General features: G+C 40.5%; 3 protein-coding genes across 3 annotated transcripts; 1 reads left to right on the forward strand and 2 right to left on the reverse strand.

Annotated features, from left to right (window-relative positions):
* Positions 1–2,411: 2,411 nt before the first annotated feature.
* LOC129744627 (uncharacterized protein C05D11.1-like) lies at positions 2,412–6,259 on the reverse strand. The gene is made up of 7 exons (XM_055737242.1): positions 5,841–6,259; positions 4,653–5,779; positions 4,493–4,588; positions 4,097–4,429; positions 3,372–4,039; positions 2,979–3,312; positions 2,412–2,920 (listed from the first exon to the last, which is right to left on the reverse strand). Exons 1-7 carry the CDS (start codon positions 5,950–5,952, stop codon positions 2,555–2,557), a joined length of 3,036 nt encoding a protein of 1,011 aa, XP_055593217.1. The 5' UTR covers positions 5,953–6,259; the 3' UTR covers positions 2,412–2,554.
* Positions 6,260–7,277: 1,018 nt separating this feature from the next.
* LOC129745993 (protein regulator of cytokinesis 1-like) lies at positions 7,278–10,539 on the forward strand. The gene is made up of 5 exons (XM_055739407.1): positions 7,278–7,525; positions 7,601–7,998; positions 8,233–9,578; positions 9,642–9,767; positions 9,827–10,539. Exons 1-5 carry the CDS (start codon positions 7,485–7,487, stop codon positions 10,112–10,114), a joined length of 2,199 nt encoding a protein of 732 aa, XP_055595382.1. The 5' UTR covers positions 7,278–7,484; the 3' UTR covers positions 10,115–10,539.
* Positions 10,540–13,322: 2,783 nt separating this feature from the next.
* Positions 13,323–15,165, reverse strand: LOC129746778 (uncharacterized). The gene is made up of 3 exons (XM_055740657.1): positions 14,840–15,165; positions 14,077–14,776; positions 13,323–14,017 (listed from the first exon to the last, which is right to left on the reverse strand). The coding sequence occupies exons 1-3, from the start codon at positions 14,910–14,912 to the stop codon at positions 13,882–13,884; spliced, it is 909 nt and encodes a 302-aa protein (XP_055596632.1). The 5' UTR covers positions 14,913–15,165; the 3' UTR covers positions 13,323–13,881.
* Between the last annotated feature and the right edge of the window lie 23 nt (positions 15,166–15,188).

A 15,188-nucleotide genomic window follows, 5' to 3' on the forward strand; every position in this document is an offset into this window, starting at 1 on the left:
AAATACATCGGTGTTTGTAACTAAACAAGTTTCTATAGGTTTATTCAAAGCTCTAGAAAGATTCGTGTTACTAGGATTACCCAAAACTAGGGATGATCCCTGTTGCGGCCAAGAAAGAATTCGTCCAAGTTTTGAGAGCAGTTTTATTTTGTTGTTGGATTGATGCATTTGTCTAATTTCAAATTTCGGTCCAGCGGTATCAAAACGCTGCTGTCCGTAAGAGGATTTAAAGTGTGACTGACCAATAAATTTACCACAACCTGATTCGTAATTAGGCGTATAACATGTGGGATTATTATTCAAGGCATAGTTATTTGGTTTATTAATAAAGGCTTGACGCTTACCTGACTCTTTGGGGTGGTTTGGAAGGGCAGAAGGGTAAACAGGGCCAGGGCCTACAAACTCTACCCTCGATGTGGGTTGAATTGGCTGATCAATCAGCCATCGTCTACTTTCCGTGTTCCACTGGCTAGGTCTCGGAACTGCTTCCAAATTATTAGAATGTAGGAACCTATCCTTTTGCACACTCGGCAATCGCAGAGTGGGATCAGTCGCTTCGTCAACTGACTTCCATGTCGTTCTACACTTGGGAATGGTTCCAATACGATTTGCTTTATCTGTCAAGACTAAAGTTTCCTTACAGAGATTCAAAAGATCCTGCACGTCATCTGCAGTGGGACTTCCGTTCAGTTCAAACTGATTCAAACGATCAACCAATCGTTGCTTGCTTCCGACATCATACAGATAGGCATCTTGAGACACTGGTCTAGGGTAAGGTTGAACATCCTCATCCTCACCATCTTCATTTGGATTCTCTGTGCTGCTAATCCAATTACTAATCCGTTGCTGGTTTCCTTGGATACTCACCGAACTTTTCCGGTTTCTTGAGTTCCGCGCAACAGCGACTTCCAACAATTCCTCTCTTTGCTTGAGAAATCGTTCTTTCACTTCCAATTCCAGCTTTTTGATTTCTAACTCCTGCTCCTTTATCAAGCGAGTCATAGAATCTGCTATTGTCATGGTATCACTTCCAGGATCCAAACTTCGTGTGCGGTCATCCTTACCAGCAGAGCACGTTCGACAAATAAAATCGTGATCCTCGACAGAGTCGTCCACACCAGCACACGCGTAGTGCCTCCAGGACGCACATTGGTCACATTGTACCATATTCTGGTACGCATCGGATTGTATACAGTCAACGCAGTTAAACTCCAGTTCCGGGTTGTAATCCTTTCCTGCCATCCTGGGCGGGTTAAGCTCTTTGAAGATTGTTGCGGCCAAGAAAGAATTCGTCCAAGTTTTGAGAGCAGTTTTATTTTGTTGTTGGATTGCTTCAAAGCTGTAAATAATACATCTTTTAGAAAATGTCCTACGGTTTAACAATTCTACTTTAACTTACAGCTTAGTTTTCTTCTCAAACCTTGGCCTTATCTTCCTGTCAAAGTTTTATCACTCGTGTGATTCCTGTGACAAATCGTGTATAGCTTTAGCTTGAATTTGTATTCACAACTTATTATTCTTTTTACTTACAGTTTACAGAAGCTCGACGGAACCACCTCGGTAACTGAAGTGTCCGCTGGGACAAATCTACTAACCCGGAACTTTGGAATAGTTCTTCCTAGAAGGTTAAGTATTGTAATCGTTTTAGCTTGAATTTGTTCTCACAACTAATTATTCTTTTCTTACAGTTCACAGAAGCTCGACGGAACCACCTCGGTAACGGAAGTGTCCGCTGGGACAAACCTACTAATCCGGAACTTTGGAATAGTTCTTCCTAGAAGGTTAAATATTGTACATTGTTACATAATCGAACATTATGGTAATTTTAACCGTTTAAAAACCTACGTGAAGCTAATCGACCTTTGCTGATGCAAATAAACAATCACGAAATGGAACGAAGTCTTTGATTTGGGCTAAACTATTTCAATCACATAAATTTAAAATCAAGCTACTACACGATGTCTTAAAATGCCTCGATTTGACAGTCCTAAATATCCGGTTTTTTGTCAACGTTTCTACCGTCGTCATTGAAAATCATTAAAAACAATCAGTCGGTTGACAGAACTGTGATGGTTACGGCAGGGTTGCCTGTTTGCCGACAATCCCCTAGCCAATACATCATTTTTAAAGCCAAACGATAGTGCAGAACGCAGATACTTCCCGTTTCCTTATTTTCGTCTTCTTTTTTTTTTTGAAAAATATTGAAACTAGCCGTCTTTTACAGATATACTATCAAGTCACCATCCTACTGCCCAGTTAAAAGAGTTCTCAACTTCAAACATTTTATCTTCTATCAAAAACGCAAAATTTAATTTAATTTTATTTAACGTATTTAATACGTAATATTCGATCGACCCCCAAGGTTATGTGATATTTCACTCGTACAATAGGAAAATGCAACAACATTCACATCGGGAATACGAAGTAAAATGTTGGATATAATTTCATCACTAAGAAAAATACATCAATTGACTCGCAATGCTCACAAAAAATAGCTGAAAAAATATTCAAACAATTGCAATAAATGCCAGTATCCGTAATCAACTCATCTTGTTTAGGCCAGAATGCTTCCCTCTAAAGAGGTTTCCACCAAAAGGTGATGGCCAAGCTGTTCGAAAGCAGCGGCGATATCAGCTGCTTTATCCGGATGGCAAACGATGGCCGTACGAGCTTCCGCTGAGAAAAGCTTCTTCACGTATTTGGCCCCAACGCGTGCCAAATCCTCCTCAGTGACTTTGCCGACGCGGCGAACCAAGGCTTGATTATAGCCGGCCGGGACCTGTTTAAAACTGGAGAGGAACGATTGCACCACAACGTTTCCAATGCTTTTTTCTCGGGCAATAATTTCGAAAATCAAAGAGCTACGAGCTGATTCCAGCAGCGTTTGATCCCACTCTGCCTTGGGTTGTAATTGTTTCTCCTGTTGGGATTTAGAATCATATATAAATAGAATACCACTTTGACATTTTATAACTAACCGTGATAGATTTGGCTTCCTTATAGGCCGCAACCACATTAGTTGCACGATATAGAGTGAAGTACAGTAGTCCTTCATTGGGTCGTGGAACAATGTTGTACCCATATGAAAATCCTTGTCCACGAATCTGACGCCACAATGGTCCCTCTAGTTGAGTCAGATACTGCAAAAATAGCATTAATGGTGCCAAGTCTTCATCGTTGAAATCGCTGATACCAGGCGAGCTCTGATACAGGAAAGCACTTTCAACGCTTCCCAATCCGACTACAACGCCAGTCGAGCCTTTCAAATTGCCACCTTCTTTCATCAACTTCCAATCCGGAGTGGCTTTGAATCTGCAAAATGTTCCATGAATACGAATATTCAATAAGGTCAGAAAAGTTACAACACTTACTGCTTATTCGGTACACCCTCTGCTACCAACTTTGTCCAAGGACTCATTAGATCGATTTGCATATCTGCCATTTTATTCCAATCAGCCGCCATATGTATTCCCAAATTTTCAGGTTTTGTTATAATGTTCCGAACTTTATTCAAATTGGCAATCACCTTAGCTGCTGCTTCCTCTCCACTTTCCAATTGCTCAAGAAGAGCTGTCAAAAATTTGAGCTGCTTCAGCAAAGAACTTACACGCATATTGCTGTCCGGTTCGTAGTACATAGCCTTCAGTAGATCACGAACGATTGAATTGCCTTCCCTTTTCGCCTGAGCTACATCGTTAACCATTTTTGATGCACAAACTTTAACTCTTTCGACGGGAAATTCTGTTTTATGCAAAAGTTCCGCGATCCAATTGATGCCGGTAACGTATTTTTCCCTTACAATTTCCAAACTCAACGTGGCGGTGCTTCCAAAAGGTCCCAAACTAAATCTGCTGTTAGATTCAAACCCAAGGCGAGAACCAATATCGATGGTATCAGCTTCAAGAGCTGCCACTACTTCTTCATAGGGGATCAATTTGTCGCCTCGTCGAATGGGTGACTCAGTAAGCAGCTCCATCAGCAGTAACAAGTAAGGTCTCAGCTCAGGTTCAACTGGTTCTGTATTCATAGTAACAAGTATCTGAAAAAGTCAAATATTATAACATAACGAATCGAAATTTAAAAAATCGGAGCTTACATAACAGAAGTTAGAATGCAAATGGTACGCTTCAGCATAAACAGGCAGTTTGCTAAGTTCCACTCCCGGTGGATTCGCATTACGGGATGATTTGTAAATTTCAACCGGATGGAATTCGATTCCATCCAACGAAGGGACCGGTATCGATGTCAGCATATCGTCAGGTGGTGGAATTTCGTTGGCCGCCATGGCTTCGGCTAGTTCTTTGCCCTTCTTGGCCAATCCCTCCTCGCCCAGATCAGATCGTTGTTTTTCGATGCGCTCCTGCTCTTCCTTGGCCGAACGCTTCTGCTCTTCGATGCTGGGAACCGCACGGGCTACGACGTACTTTGCCTGGTCCAAGAAAGTAAATTTTAATGAAGAGTGCAATTAATCAAACAAAATGGAAGTAATTACATCGATGAGATATTTTTTCAATAAATCCAACCAAAACGATTCATCTTTGCTTTTAAGTTTTTGCAGATATTCGTTGGTGTTGAGATGTTTTTCAAACTGAAAAAGAAATTGATTTGAGAAAAGCTTTTAAATGATCGTACCAACGAAAATAAAATCCTACATCTGATGCAGTTTCACCGTAAAGAACATCTCCAATAACGTGGAAAGCTACAACATCGTGAGGATTACTCTCCAGATTACTGAGTGCCTCCAGAATATATCTTTCTAAAACGCTGGCCATCCTTTTCATGTCAATACGTTCCTCTCCACTGCCAATCTTTTTCAAAATGCTTTCTAATTTCGGGAATATTTGATCGACTTTATCCAACGGTACATTTTCGAATGACAGGTACAACAATGAAACGGAATTCTCGGCAATATTGTACCCAACGCGACTGGCGTAAGGATCATCCGTTTCTACAAATTCTCTCTGTAACGGGCTAACCGAAGTGTCCGACAGATAGCGTAGTAAAACGGAGCACGATGTCAGCTCGTCGTATTCAGTAGTTGCCTTCGGACCACGCCAAGCCACATACACTAGGCCGCAGTCTTCCTCGTCAGCAGGATAGACAATTCGAATGTTTTTAGATTCCGGTAGAGGATCCACCGAAGACTGCCAGGGTCTATTAAATTCCGACAGCTTAGATTTGGAAAGGATTTTCTGTTCAACGGGTTCCAGGACCTTGAACACATCGTCAGGGTTGATCTGACCCGTGATGATGACATGTAAATTTTCGGGACGATAAAACTGAGCATGGTAATCACGAACTTTTTTGTTATCTGTACTCGTTCGTAGATTATGCATTATTCCCCCGGTTTCCGAGCTGTATCCACTACCAGCATAAATGGCACGTAGCATTTCCAAATGGACTCGAGATTCGCCGGTGTTTTCTCGGCCTTGCATTTCGCAGTAAACGACTCCACCGTCCTCTCCATCCTCGGAAATGTGGTGGACTTCGGTAATAAAACCGGAGTCTGTAAGAGTTGGGTAAAGGATGTGGTCCAGATACACAGGCAAAAGTGTCAGGAATCCTCCACTTCCGGCAGTGGTCATAGTGTAGCAGGTATGGTCGGTGTCTGTCCAAGCATTGGTACCTGAAGCTAGGCACCGATTGGCCACTAAATCTAGCACCCCCTTGAAAGGGTACTTTTCCGAACCCAGGAAAATTAAATGCTCCAGCGTGTGCGGCAGACCATCATCGTCGTGTGCCTCGGTTGCCAACGCAAAGTATCCGTTTACCAAAGGACCTATCATTGAAAATCATTAACCATCAATACCCACTTTAAAATCCATAATGGGTTACCTTACCTTCAACTTTCCCCACGATGACAGTCAAACCCGTGCGCTCAGAGCGATACTTATGCACCGGTATGACCCCGTTTGCCTTGGTCGTGCTGACGAGCTTGAATGACGATGTCATTATGGCAGTTCCGGGGAAAACAACGGCAGATGTCTTGTAACCAAAATTCTTCTCCGGCGGCAGGAAAGATTGCGTTTGATTGGCGTTTCCAAAGGCAACCGAACAAAAACGATCAAAAAAATTAATCGTAAGCAGACAAACAAGCGGGAAGAAACTGAGGAGTATCCTTGACCAAACCAGGTTGGTAGCAGTAACTATCCGGTGGTTAAAGAAAAACCGACGAAATCGTAATAACTCCGAATCTGCAAGTTCGCGGAACCAGCCGTGCCGATCTTCCTGTAAATTCTGATGATGATGATGATTTTTTGAAAAAAATTGACAGTACCAGTAGCCGCGGTTTTAACCATTTATGTTTAAATTTTAACCATTTTGAGAAGATTCGGTGAAATGGTGTAAAATGCACATCCTAACCAAATGAAAACTTTTCGAAATTCACCATTTAAAAAAAAGCTGTGGAAGAATTTGGATGATAAAGACAATTCGCGCCTGTTTTAATGCAAACTTTTTCATTGAAATTTTTTAATAAAAATTTCAAAATCTTAAACACATTCTTATAGTGTATATTAATTGTTTATTCCACTGCGCGGCCGTAGGTCGCGCACAAATCTTAGCGCCAGCACTACATTTTATTGTGAATTTGAATTTGAAAATTTAGAAACGTCGCTGGTGAACTGGCAATAAAACACGGACTTCCGACAATCTAGTACTTCACTTTTCTTTGTCGAAGTCTTTCGGACGTCGGAAGTCCGGACTTCCGAAGTAAAATTTAGTGCTGGCGCTATAATATAGTCCGGACTTCCGACTTCCGAAAGACTTCCGACAAAGAAAAGTGAAGTACTATAGATTGTCGGAAGTCCGTGTTTTATTGCCAGTTCACCAGCGACGTTTCTAAAAATTTAATTTAAATTCATAATTTTTATTTATATTTAAATTCACATTAATACCATTTCACACAAATGCCGCAGTCATGATGAGTGCGCCCCGATCTAGTGCGCTATGTATAATAATAAGATTTTTTTTAAGTTTCATGTTTTTATCAACCTGATTATTAAAAAAATCATTTGCAGACACAAAATTTATAAAACAAATTAAGATTCAGCATATCCCCTTCCCCACACCGACAACAAATCAGAAACAAACTATGGTTACACTTAATAATTTTGGGTACTTTCGAACCATTCTCAAACGTGTAATAATATCCTCAGTGAGCAATATGCAATTTTCGTGTACCGGTTCGAATTTCAAACAAAACCGATTCATGTCAAAAAGTGAACCGATTGTTTTTCTCCTTTCGTCGATCAACTCGGCTTTTCAACGTCTTTTTCCACGCTCTCAAATAGCGATGAAATTTTCGAATAGCAACGCGCGTAACGGGTAGAGAATAGTTTTTTGTGTAAATTTGGCGTTTTATTCCATATAAATTACGCGCAGTGAGTGGTAAAAGGAATAAAGTGAATGGTTAATGTGTTATTTGTAAGATATTGATTTCTAAACACTTGGGAAATTGGAAAATATCGGTGGGTATCGCCCGAATGAATGACTCCTTGGAAATGGATCGAATGGACGAAATCGAGTAAGTGGAAATTTCGTTTATACTCGAGCAGAAATAAAATTTTTATGCAAACGTTTTAATTTCCCCTTCTGTAAGGCAAACCGTGACTCGACAAGCCCAGGATATAGTTTATAGTTCGATTCATCGGGTGCGGCAGCTGTGGGAAGAAATTTTCGATGAACAAATTTTCCAGGATCATATGATCCGGCTTCCGGAACACATTCAAACGTTTTTCGACGAGGTGTATGAGGAAAGCGAAAACCGGAAGCTGAACATTTTGAAAACCATCGAAGAGCTCAAACAGGAAGCAGCCAATTTGAAAAGACTACTGCGGGAAGATATCGCGGGGGACGATGTCGAACCGGAGCCGGGCATTCCGCTGCGATTGGTGCAGATTCAGCTGGATCAAAGCTTGGAGGTGATGCGCGAGAAGCTAAGGCTTCGCCATGACCATATCGATGAGTATTTACTGGAAGAGGAAACTTTGTGCGAGGGTAAGTATTCGTTGTTATTTATAGCTCCGCATCCGTTTATTATTGATGGGGGTTTGAAAATGATTCGATATAAAAGTTCAGTCCTTTTAATATTTCACATTCTTTGTAATTGTAATTGTTCTTTATTGATGCAACGTCAACCCATCGATATAAAATCATAGTTAGGGTCAAGTAAATAATTGAATCTCATTACTGATTGGTTTGATTTAAAATTGTCTTCGACGTATGTTGCAGAATTGGGAGAGACACCACGTTTGCTTAGTAAGGATCCCCTCCCATCGGAGGCTGAAATGTGTGAATTTCGATCCTATCTGGACAATATGCGTGCGGAAAAGCTGCAAAGATTTGACGAAATAGCTTCCATGAGGCGGGAGATCAAAATAATGATGAGTCAGCTCGAGATTGTCGCCCAATCGGAACGCCAGGACGAATTGATAAACGCTAAGAATTTCCCTCCGACTCGATACAATTTGACCGAACTGAGACATTTGCACGAACTAATTTGTTCTCAGTACGAAGATTTGAAAGATAACATTGATCGTATTCGAGATAAGCTGCAAAACCTGTGGAGTTATTTGGCGGTTAGTCCTTCGAAAATCAAACGATTTGATAAATACAACGATTACACACAGACCACGTACGACAAGCTTTTTACGGAATTAGACCGCTGCGAAACTTTGAGACGAGAAAACATTCAAGCTTTTGTTGACCGTGCCCGGATGGAAATTGTAGAATGGTGGGATAAATGTTTGAAGTCTAATGATGAACGGTCCAGGTTTTCCACATTCAAAAGCGATGTTTACAACGAAGATCTACTCACGTTGCATGAGATGGAACTGAATGATTTGAAGGAATTCTACCGCAACTATGAAACGATTTTTCAGCTGATAGAACAACGCCGCGAGATGTTTGAAAAAATGATTAAACTAGAGCAAAAATCAAATGATCCTTCACGGTATAATAACCGAGGCGGTAAACTGTTGGAGGAAGAAAAAGAACGCAAACGAATATGTATTCAGCTGCCGAAGATAGAAAATCGTTTGCTAGAAGCTTGCCACAGCTACGAACAGGAGAACAAACGAAAGTTTACAGTCTTCGGGGAACCGGTTGACGAAATGATTCAATCTCAATGGTCCCGGCACAGAGAAGGTAAAATGATGACTTCTAGTGCTCGAAAAAAAGCAAACATGGCAACTCCCACAACTTCCAACCGTACGGCACTTGTCCGAACTCCTAGAACGGCAGACGCAACCGCTAAACATACCAGTCTTTCCAGTCGGGTACGATTGGCTATGGCAAATGATCCAACAATGAAGAGCACCTCTGTCAGCAAACAACTGTCCTCATCGAAAATGTCCTCTTCTGCTCTGAAGAGAAAGCTCCCGTCCCCCAAAACGGGCGCTGTCAAACGGTCTCTTCTAAAAGATCTCAATAACAGCCCCCAGCAGGGTTTTCTGAAACCGACGGCTCTAACTTCGGCGAGTAAGGGTCGTCTCCTGTTGGCTTCGAAATCGCCGGGTAAAATCCCAACCATCAAGGTTTACGAAACCAAGAATGGAGGATCGGTGGCCCAAAAGAGGGTAATGTTCTTGAAATCAGTGAAATTGTCTTCAATAATAACACTTTTCCTCATTCCTTTCCAGCGTTCTCGACGCAAGTCTCAGAATCGTTCACGTCGTAGTGTTTCAAGAGCGAAACCTGATATTATTATCACACCAAGCTCGGAAACAACCGTTACATCCGAATCCGTGTCATACGAACATTTTGAGGTAGGTTCAATATGTTTTTTTAGTAACATCGCAAGTTGATACAAGCTATGAATTTGCAGAACTTCTTCGAGCACAACACCCCCAATCGATCATCGCTAATGCCACCGGACCGAAAAGCGGCCGCTGCCGCAGGATCACGTGGCAATCCTCGTCGAAATCTGCGGACCAACGGAACCGTTGCCAGTACCCAATCTACACCGTCCCGAATTACCTTCCGGAACCCGACAGCTTCGTCCACGATGCTAGGCTCCACCATGCTTCGTTCGCCGTCCGGATTCCTGGGCAATACCACAGCCAGCGGAAAGAAACTGATGCCCAACTCGAAAAATTGTCCCATCATCTTCTGAATATCTGAAAAGCTAGTGAGTGAAGGTATTAACTTAATTTTCAACGTTATTAAGATATTACTGTATTTTTATGTTTATTTGATCACGAGCTTTATCCTTTTTCTGTTCAGATTGTTCCGTAAGTTTTGAACCAACCGTCACAGTTTTAATTGTTTGATAGTCAATTTTTGGCAATTTTATTTCTTTTATGTTGCAATTTTAACTATTTCTCAGAATACAAAATGGACGCTCTCTAGAGTATAAAACGATAAAAATATATTAAACGCTTCTAGTAATAAAAATGAACGATGTGGGAGCTTCGAGTAATAGACAAGTTTCGTGGCTGGTGAGGTAAGAAATTTATCTAATATATTTTTGTACAAATTAACAGCATAAAATAGTGGTTTTAAGTAGCATCTAAGAATAAATCACATTCGTTAAATCGGGCGTAAAAGCAAAAACAATCGGTAGAAATTTAGAGAAATTCATGAAACGATTCTATTGCATTGACGCATTTTCTATCCGGCTTGTCGTTCAAATTATTATATTTCTCTCATCTCATTGTGTATGTTGATATGTCCATTTATTGTCATGTTAACTTTTTTTTGTTCGATTTTGGCTTTGCAGATGTTTAAAGTTTTTATCTCCAATGCTATAAATGCAAAAAAGCTTAAATCTGTTAAAAAAAAATCGAGATTCACTGACACCAGGCGCTATCGGCTTCCACGGAATTCTGGCGACAAAACACTAGCGCCAAATGAGGGTTGATGGGTTGAAATCCAACCTCGAGTTTGAACTTTTTTCACGCACACACACATGCACCAGTGCAAATTGCATTGTTGTAATCAATATACACATAAACATTGAGTTAGTGAAGTTACGCCAGATCCACATCCTGGCAATGTTATTCAAACCGTGTGGAGCACATCTTTCAGATTTCCCTTTTTTACAGATTTAAGCTTTTTCCTCAGATTTAAGCTTTCATCTCCTATGCTCTCAAGGCAAGAAAGCTTAAATCTGAAGAAAAAAAAGCTTAAAAACGAGATTCACGAGCGCTTGTTTCAAAGATGTTGGTCATACGATTTGTCTATGTATCGTTTGACCAACATCTTTTAAACAAGTGCTCGTGAATCTCGTTTTTTAGCCTTTTTTCTTCAGATTTAAGCATTTTTTTCCTTGAGAGCATAGGAGATGAATGCTTAAATCTGAGGAAAAAGCTTAAATCTGTCAAAAAAAGGGGAAATCTGAGAGATGTGCTCTACACGGTTTGAATAACATTGCCGGGATGTGAGCGATGTGAGTTACGCTTGATTTTCAAAGTATTAGTGTGATGATGTGCTTCCACTCAAAGCTTGAATGCAAAGCTGCAATGCTTGTGTGGAAAGCTACAAAGCTTGGATCCCATTTCGCAGGGCGGCAGCACCATAAACATTGTGTAGGTGACGTCAACGATTTGTTCGAAAAAACAACAGCCCGACTATCTTGATACTATGAGATCTTTGCTGAAACTTAGCAAATATATGTTGCTAAGTTGAATATGTTATATAGTATGGACGATTCAGTACTTCCCATACGAGGTGCCCAGGAATTTCAAACTCTGGTATATACCCACAAACTCCTAACAAGCAGGGATTCCCATCACAACATGCACTTCGAAAGAATGACGTCTCACCGCTCGTCCAGAAATGCAAATCACCTTCGTCTGCTCAGGGTTAGAACAGAATTTGGAAAGAAGAAACCCAGTTACTTCGCAAGTAAACTATACAACAATCTACCAGACACATTAAAGCAATGCCCAACGTCCTCCCGTTTCAAATCACAACTGCTGTCGATCTGCAAGCAAAACATCCATCGTTTCCTCCGCTAGTATCTTCTTGCCACATAGCTAAAAAAATTGTTATTCTTTTTATTCTCGCCCCTCCACCCAGACCACCGCCGCCCACAAGCCACTCCATCCAGCCGCCACCGCCAATCATCAAAACACCTCATCACCCTCCACCGCCACCACCACAACGCTGCAAACTAATGAATATACCACAACTCTATATTAAAAAATTGTGAAATAGCCTACGAGTAGTCCCTACCATTCCTTCAAAGAGCGATAATTTGTTCACTGGAATGGTTTTACATTTTGTGAAAAAAAAAAAAATTGTATTGAAATGAATTGTTAAACTGTTTTGATAGGGTTTTGTGCCTGTTGGAGAAGAGGCTTGGAATAAGCTTAACTCCACTGGGCTTTCCCTATCCGAGGAAATAGATGTTGTTTTAGATCCCGGCAACGATATACAATCCGTGTGGAGCACATCTCTCAGATTTAAGCTTTTTTTTTTGACAGATTTAAGATTTTTTCTTCAGATTTGAGCTTTCATCTCCTATGCTCTCAAGGAAAAAACTTAAATCTGAAGAAAAAAAGCTTAAAAACAGATCCCGGCAACGATATATAATCCGTGTGGAGCACATCTCTCAGATTTAAGCTTTTTTTTCCTCAGATTTGTAGTGTGTTTTCCGTTTGAGAGATTGGTTTACTGGCAGCCCGGTGGGGCGAGCTGTCAGTTTGTGCGTTTCGTATGATTGCGTTTCCGTCAAATATGAATGTCTGTGTGTGTGAGTGAGTAAAGAGGCCTTTTGTGTGAGAAACAAGAACGAACAAGTCAATTGTAATCCAACCGTCGAATAAACCAGTTCATATTTAAACCGCGTGTTTTTATTTTATCCCGACTGACGCTACAGATTCAAGCTTTTTTCCTCACATTTAAGCTTTCATCTCTTATGCTCTCAAGGCAAAAAAGCTTAAATCTGAAGAAAAAAAGCTTAAAAACGTGATTCACCAAGACTTAGTTAAAAGATGTTGGCAACAAGATACATAAGAGATGAAAGCTGAAATCTGAGAAAAAAGCTTAAATCTGAGAGATGTGCTCCACACGGATTGTACACCGTTGCCGGGATCTGCGTGTGACCAACATCTTTTAACTAAGTGTTGGTGAATTTTGATTTTAAGCTTTTTTTCCTCAAGATTTAAGCTTTTTGCCTTGAGGGCATAAGAGATGAAAGCTGAAATCAGAGAAAAAAAAGCATAAATCTGAGAAAAAAAGCTTAAATCTGAGAGATGTGCTCCACACGGATTGTACATCGTTGCCGGGATCTGGGATCTGCATGCCCCTCATTCCAACACATTGATTCCATTGAGATCGTTTGTATTTTCGGAATATTTAAAACACATTTTCTGCTACGCTGTTTTTATTGAATCCGCTAATTGTCTACACAACATCTCTAGATCTTAGGTCTCCAGCTACTAATCAAAACGAAAATAAAGGTATCATTAAGAAAAGGCTTCAATTCAAATATATTGGCCTTGTCATTGAAGCAACATTTGCTACGTGAAAGTGTTATCGATTGCAAAGGTTTAAACCCTTCAACTAAAGATTTATTTCGTTCAACGAATCTCTGCAACATAAAACTACAATGTATGTTTGTGATACATCTACACAAACGACACGAATGATGTTCCGAATACACATAGATACTAACAAAAAAAATACTTGATCGAATTCGAGCGATCGTTTTTTGGTGGGTTTTGGTATCGAACAAAACTACAGCTAGATTTCGTTATGATCGTGTTAAATACGTGGCAAAAAAACTTACGAAAATGTATGTTTTCATGAGTTTTTTTTTACTTTGAAAAATCGGAGATCGTTTACATAGTACTGGAAGGTGAACGTATCAGTAAGATTTTTGGTATGGACTTTTGTACGAACTGGTGTGGAAGAACCTACATATATCAAATATGTCTAGTGAACCTGTTTGCCTCTTGTGTTTGGGGGCCCATTTGAGAACCCTGCTCCGAAACGATTGCTTTGTTGGCTGGTTGTGCTTGCAGTTGCCAGCTGATTACTTCCAGCAGGAGATGTCGGAGAACTCGATGACCTACGAGAGAAAATGTGTTCAAGTAAGGTATTTTTATTAAGTGTTCTTAGAAATCTTACACAAGCTGAACGTGGGACACGTTTTTCAGATGGGCATTTACAGCAAGTGCAACAGAATCATTTACTGAGAGTTGTAAATTCTCCTCGATTTTACGCATCTTTTTGTTCAAATAAACTTTCAGCACTTCGTAGTGGTATTTACAGCTTCCATGTCGCTTCCTTTTGGAAGCCACCGAAGCCTGTTCCAGTTCCTCGACTGCTTTTTGTAGTGCAGATTGATCTTCCAAAGAAGAATTCAGCTGCATCTGAGATCGTATGGAGCTGAACTCGTCCTGGGTTACGAAAGGAATTTCTAACGATTCCATAAAAGTGTTCATTTCTTCATAATCTTTGCCCATTTGGACAGTTCCCTTAACCAGACGATTCATCAGTTTGTTATGGTGAATGTAGTTTTCCGAGGACCTGGTAATTATTGCCGAGCATTTGCTGCATTTCATCGCAAAAGTGGAATAGCATCCGCTGATGTATTCCTGGTATGGCTTCAACAAACCACCCGGACAGTGCTTGGAATGCATAAATTGGGAATAGGCTGCCCATTGGAGAAAATGATCGATTTCAATAATTCGATAGCCCTTAAATTTTGGCACGTCATCCCCATCTATACCATTTGGTGTCTGGTGTGGAATGCCATTTTGGCCTATTGCGATTGGAGCTTCCGAAATCCGACGATTCCGGGGTGCTTTGCGTGCCACTGTTATCCCTGTCAAAAAATTAAATTTATGTATTTTTTTTTCTTTTCAAAATATGCAATAGCGATACTCACTGGGACCGGGGGTTTTCCTACCGTCGATTAAAGTTTGATGGGGGTCCTGAACCGACTTTCTCCTGGTCATCATTTTTGTTTATTTTTTAATAGCGATACTAGTAAAAAATCCTTCGTAAAAATTATAAAATTCTATCAAGACACCTTGAACTGCCTATTGTTCACTAGCGTGCAGCGAGTTCATTTCTAATTTTTCCTCTACGTTAAAAAGTAGCACATCAAATACACTCGGGTAACATTTGTTATTTGAAATGGACTGATTATTTGAGGAATTTAACGAAATTCAAGTACGGAATTTGCAAGCAATGCCAGCGAGAGTAAACAAAAATGGAAGGTTTGCGCGATAAGC

The sequence above is a fragment of the Uranotaenia lowii genome, chromosome 2, assembly GCF_029784155.1.
Source record: "Uranotaenia lowii strain MFRU-FL chromosome 2, ASM2978415v1, whole genome shotgun sequence".
Classification (NCBI taxonomy): domain Eukaryota; kingdom Metazoa; phylum Arthropoda; class Insecta; order Diptera; family Culicidae; genus Uranotaenia; species Uranotaenia lowii.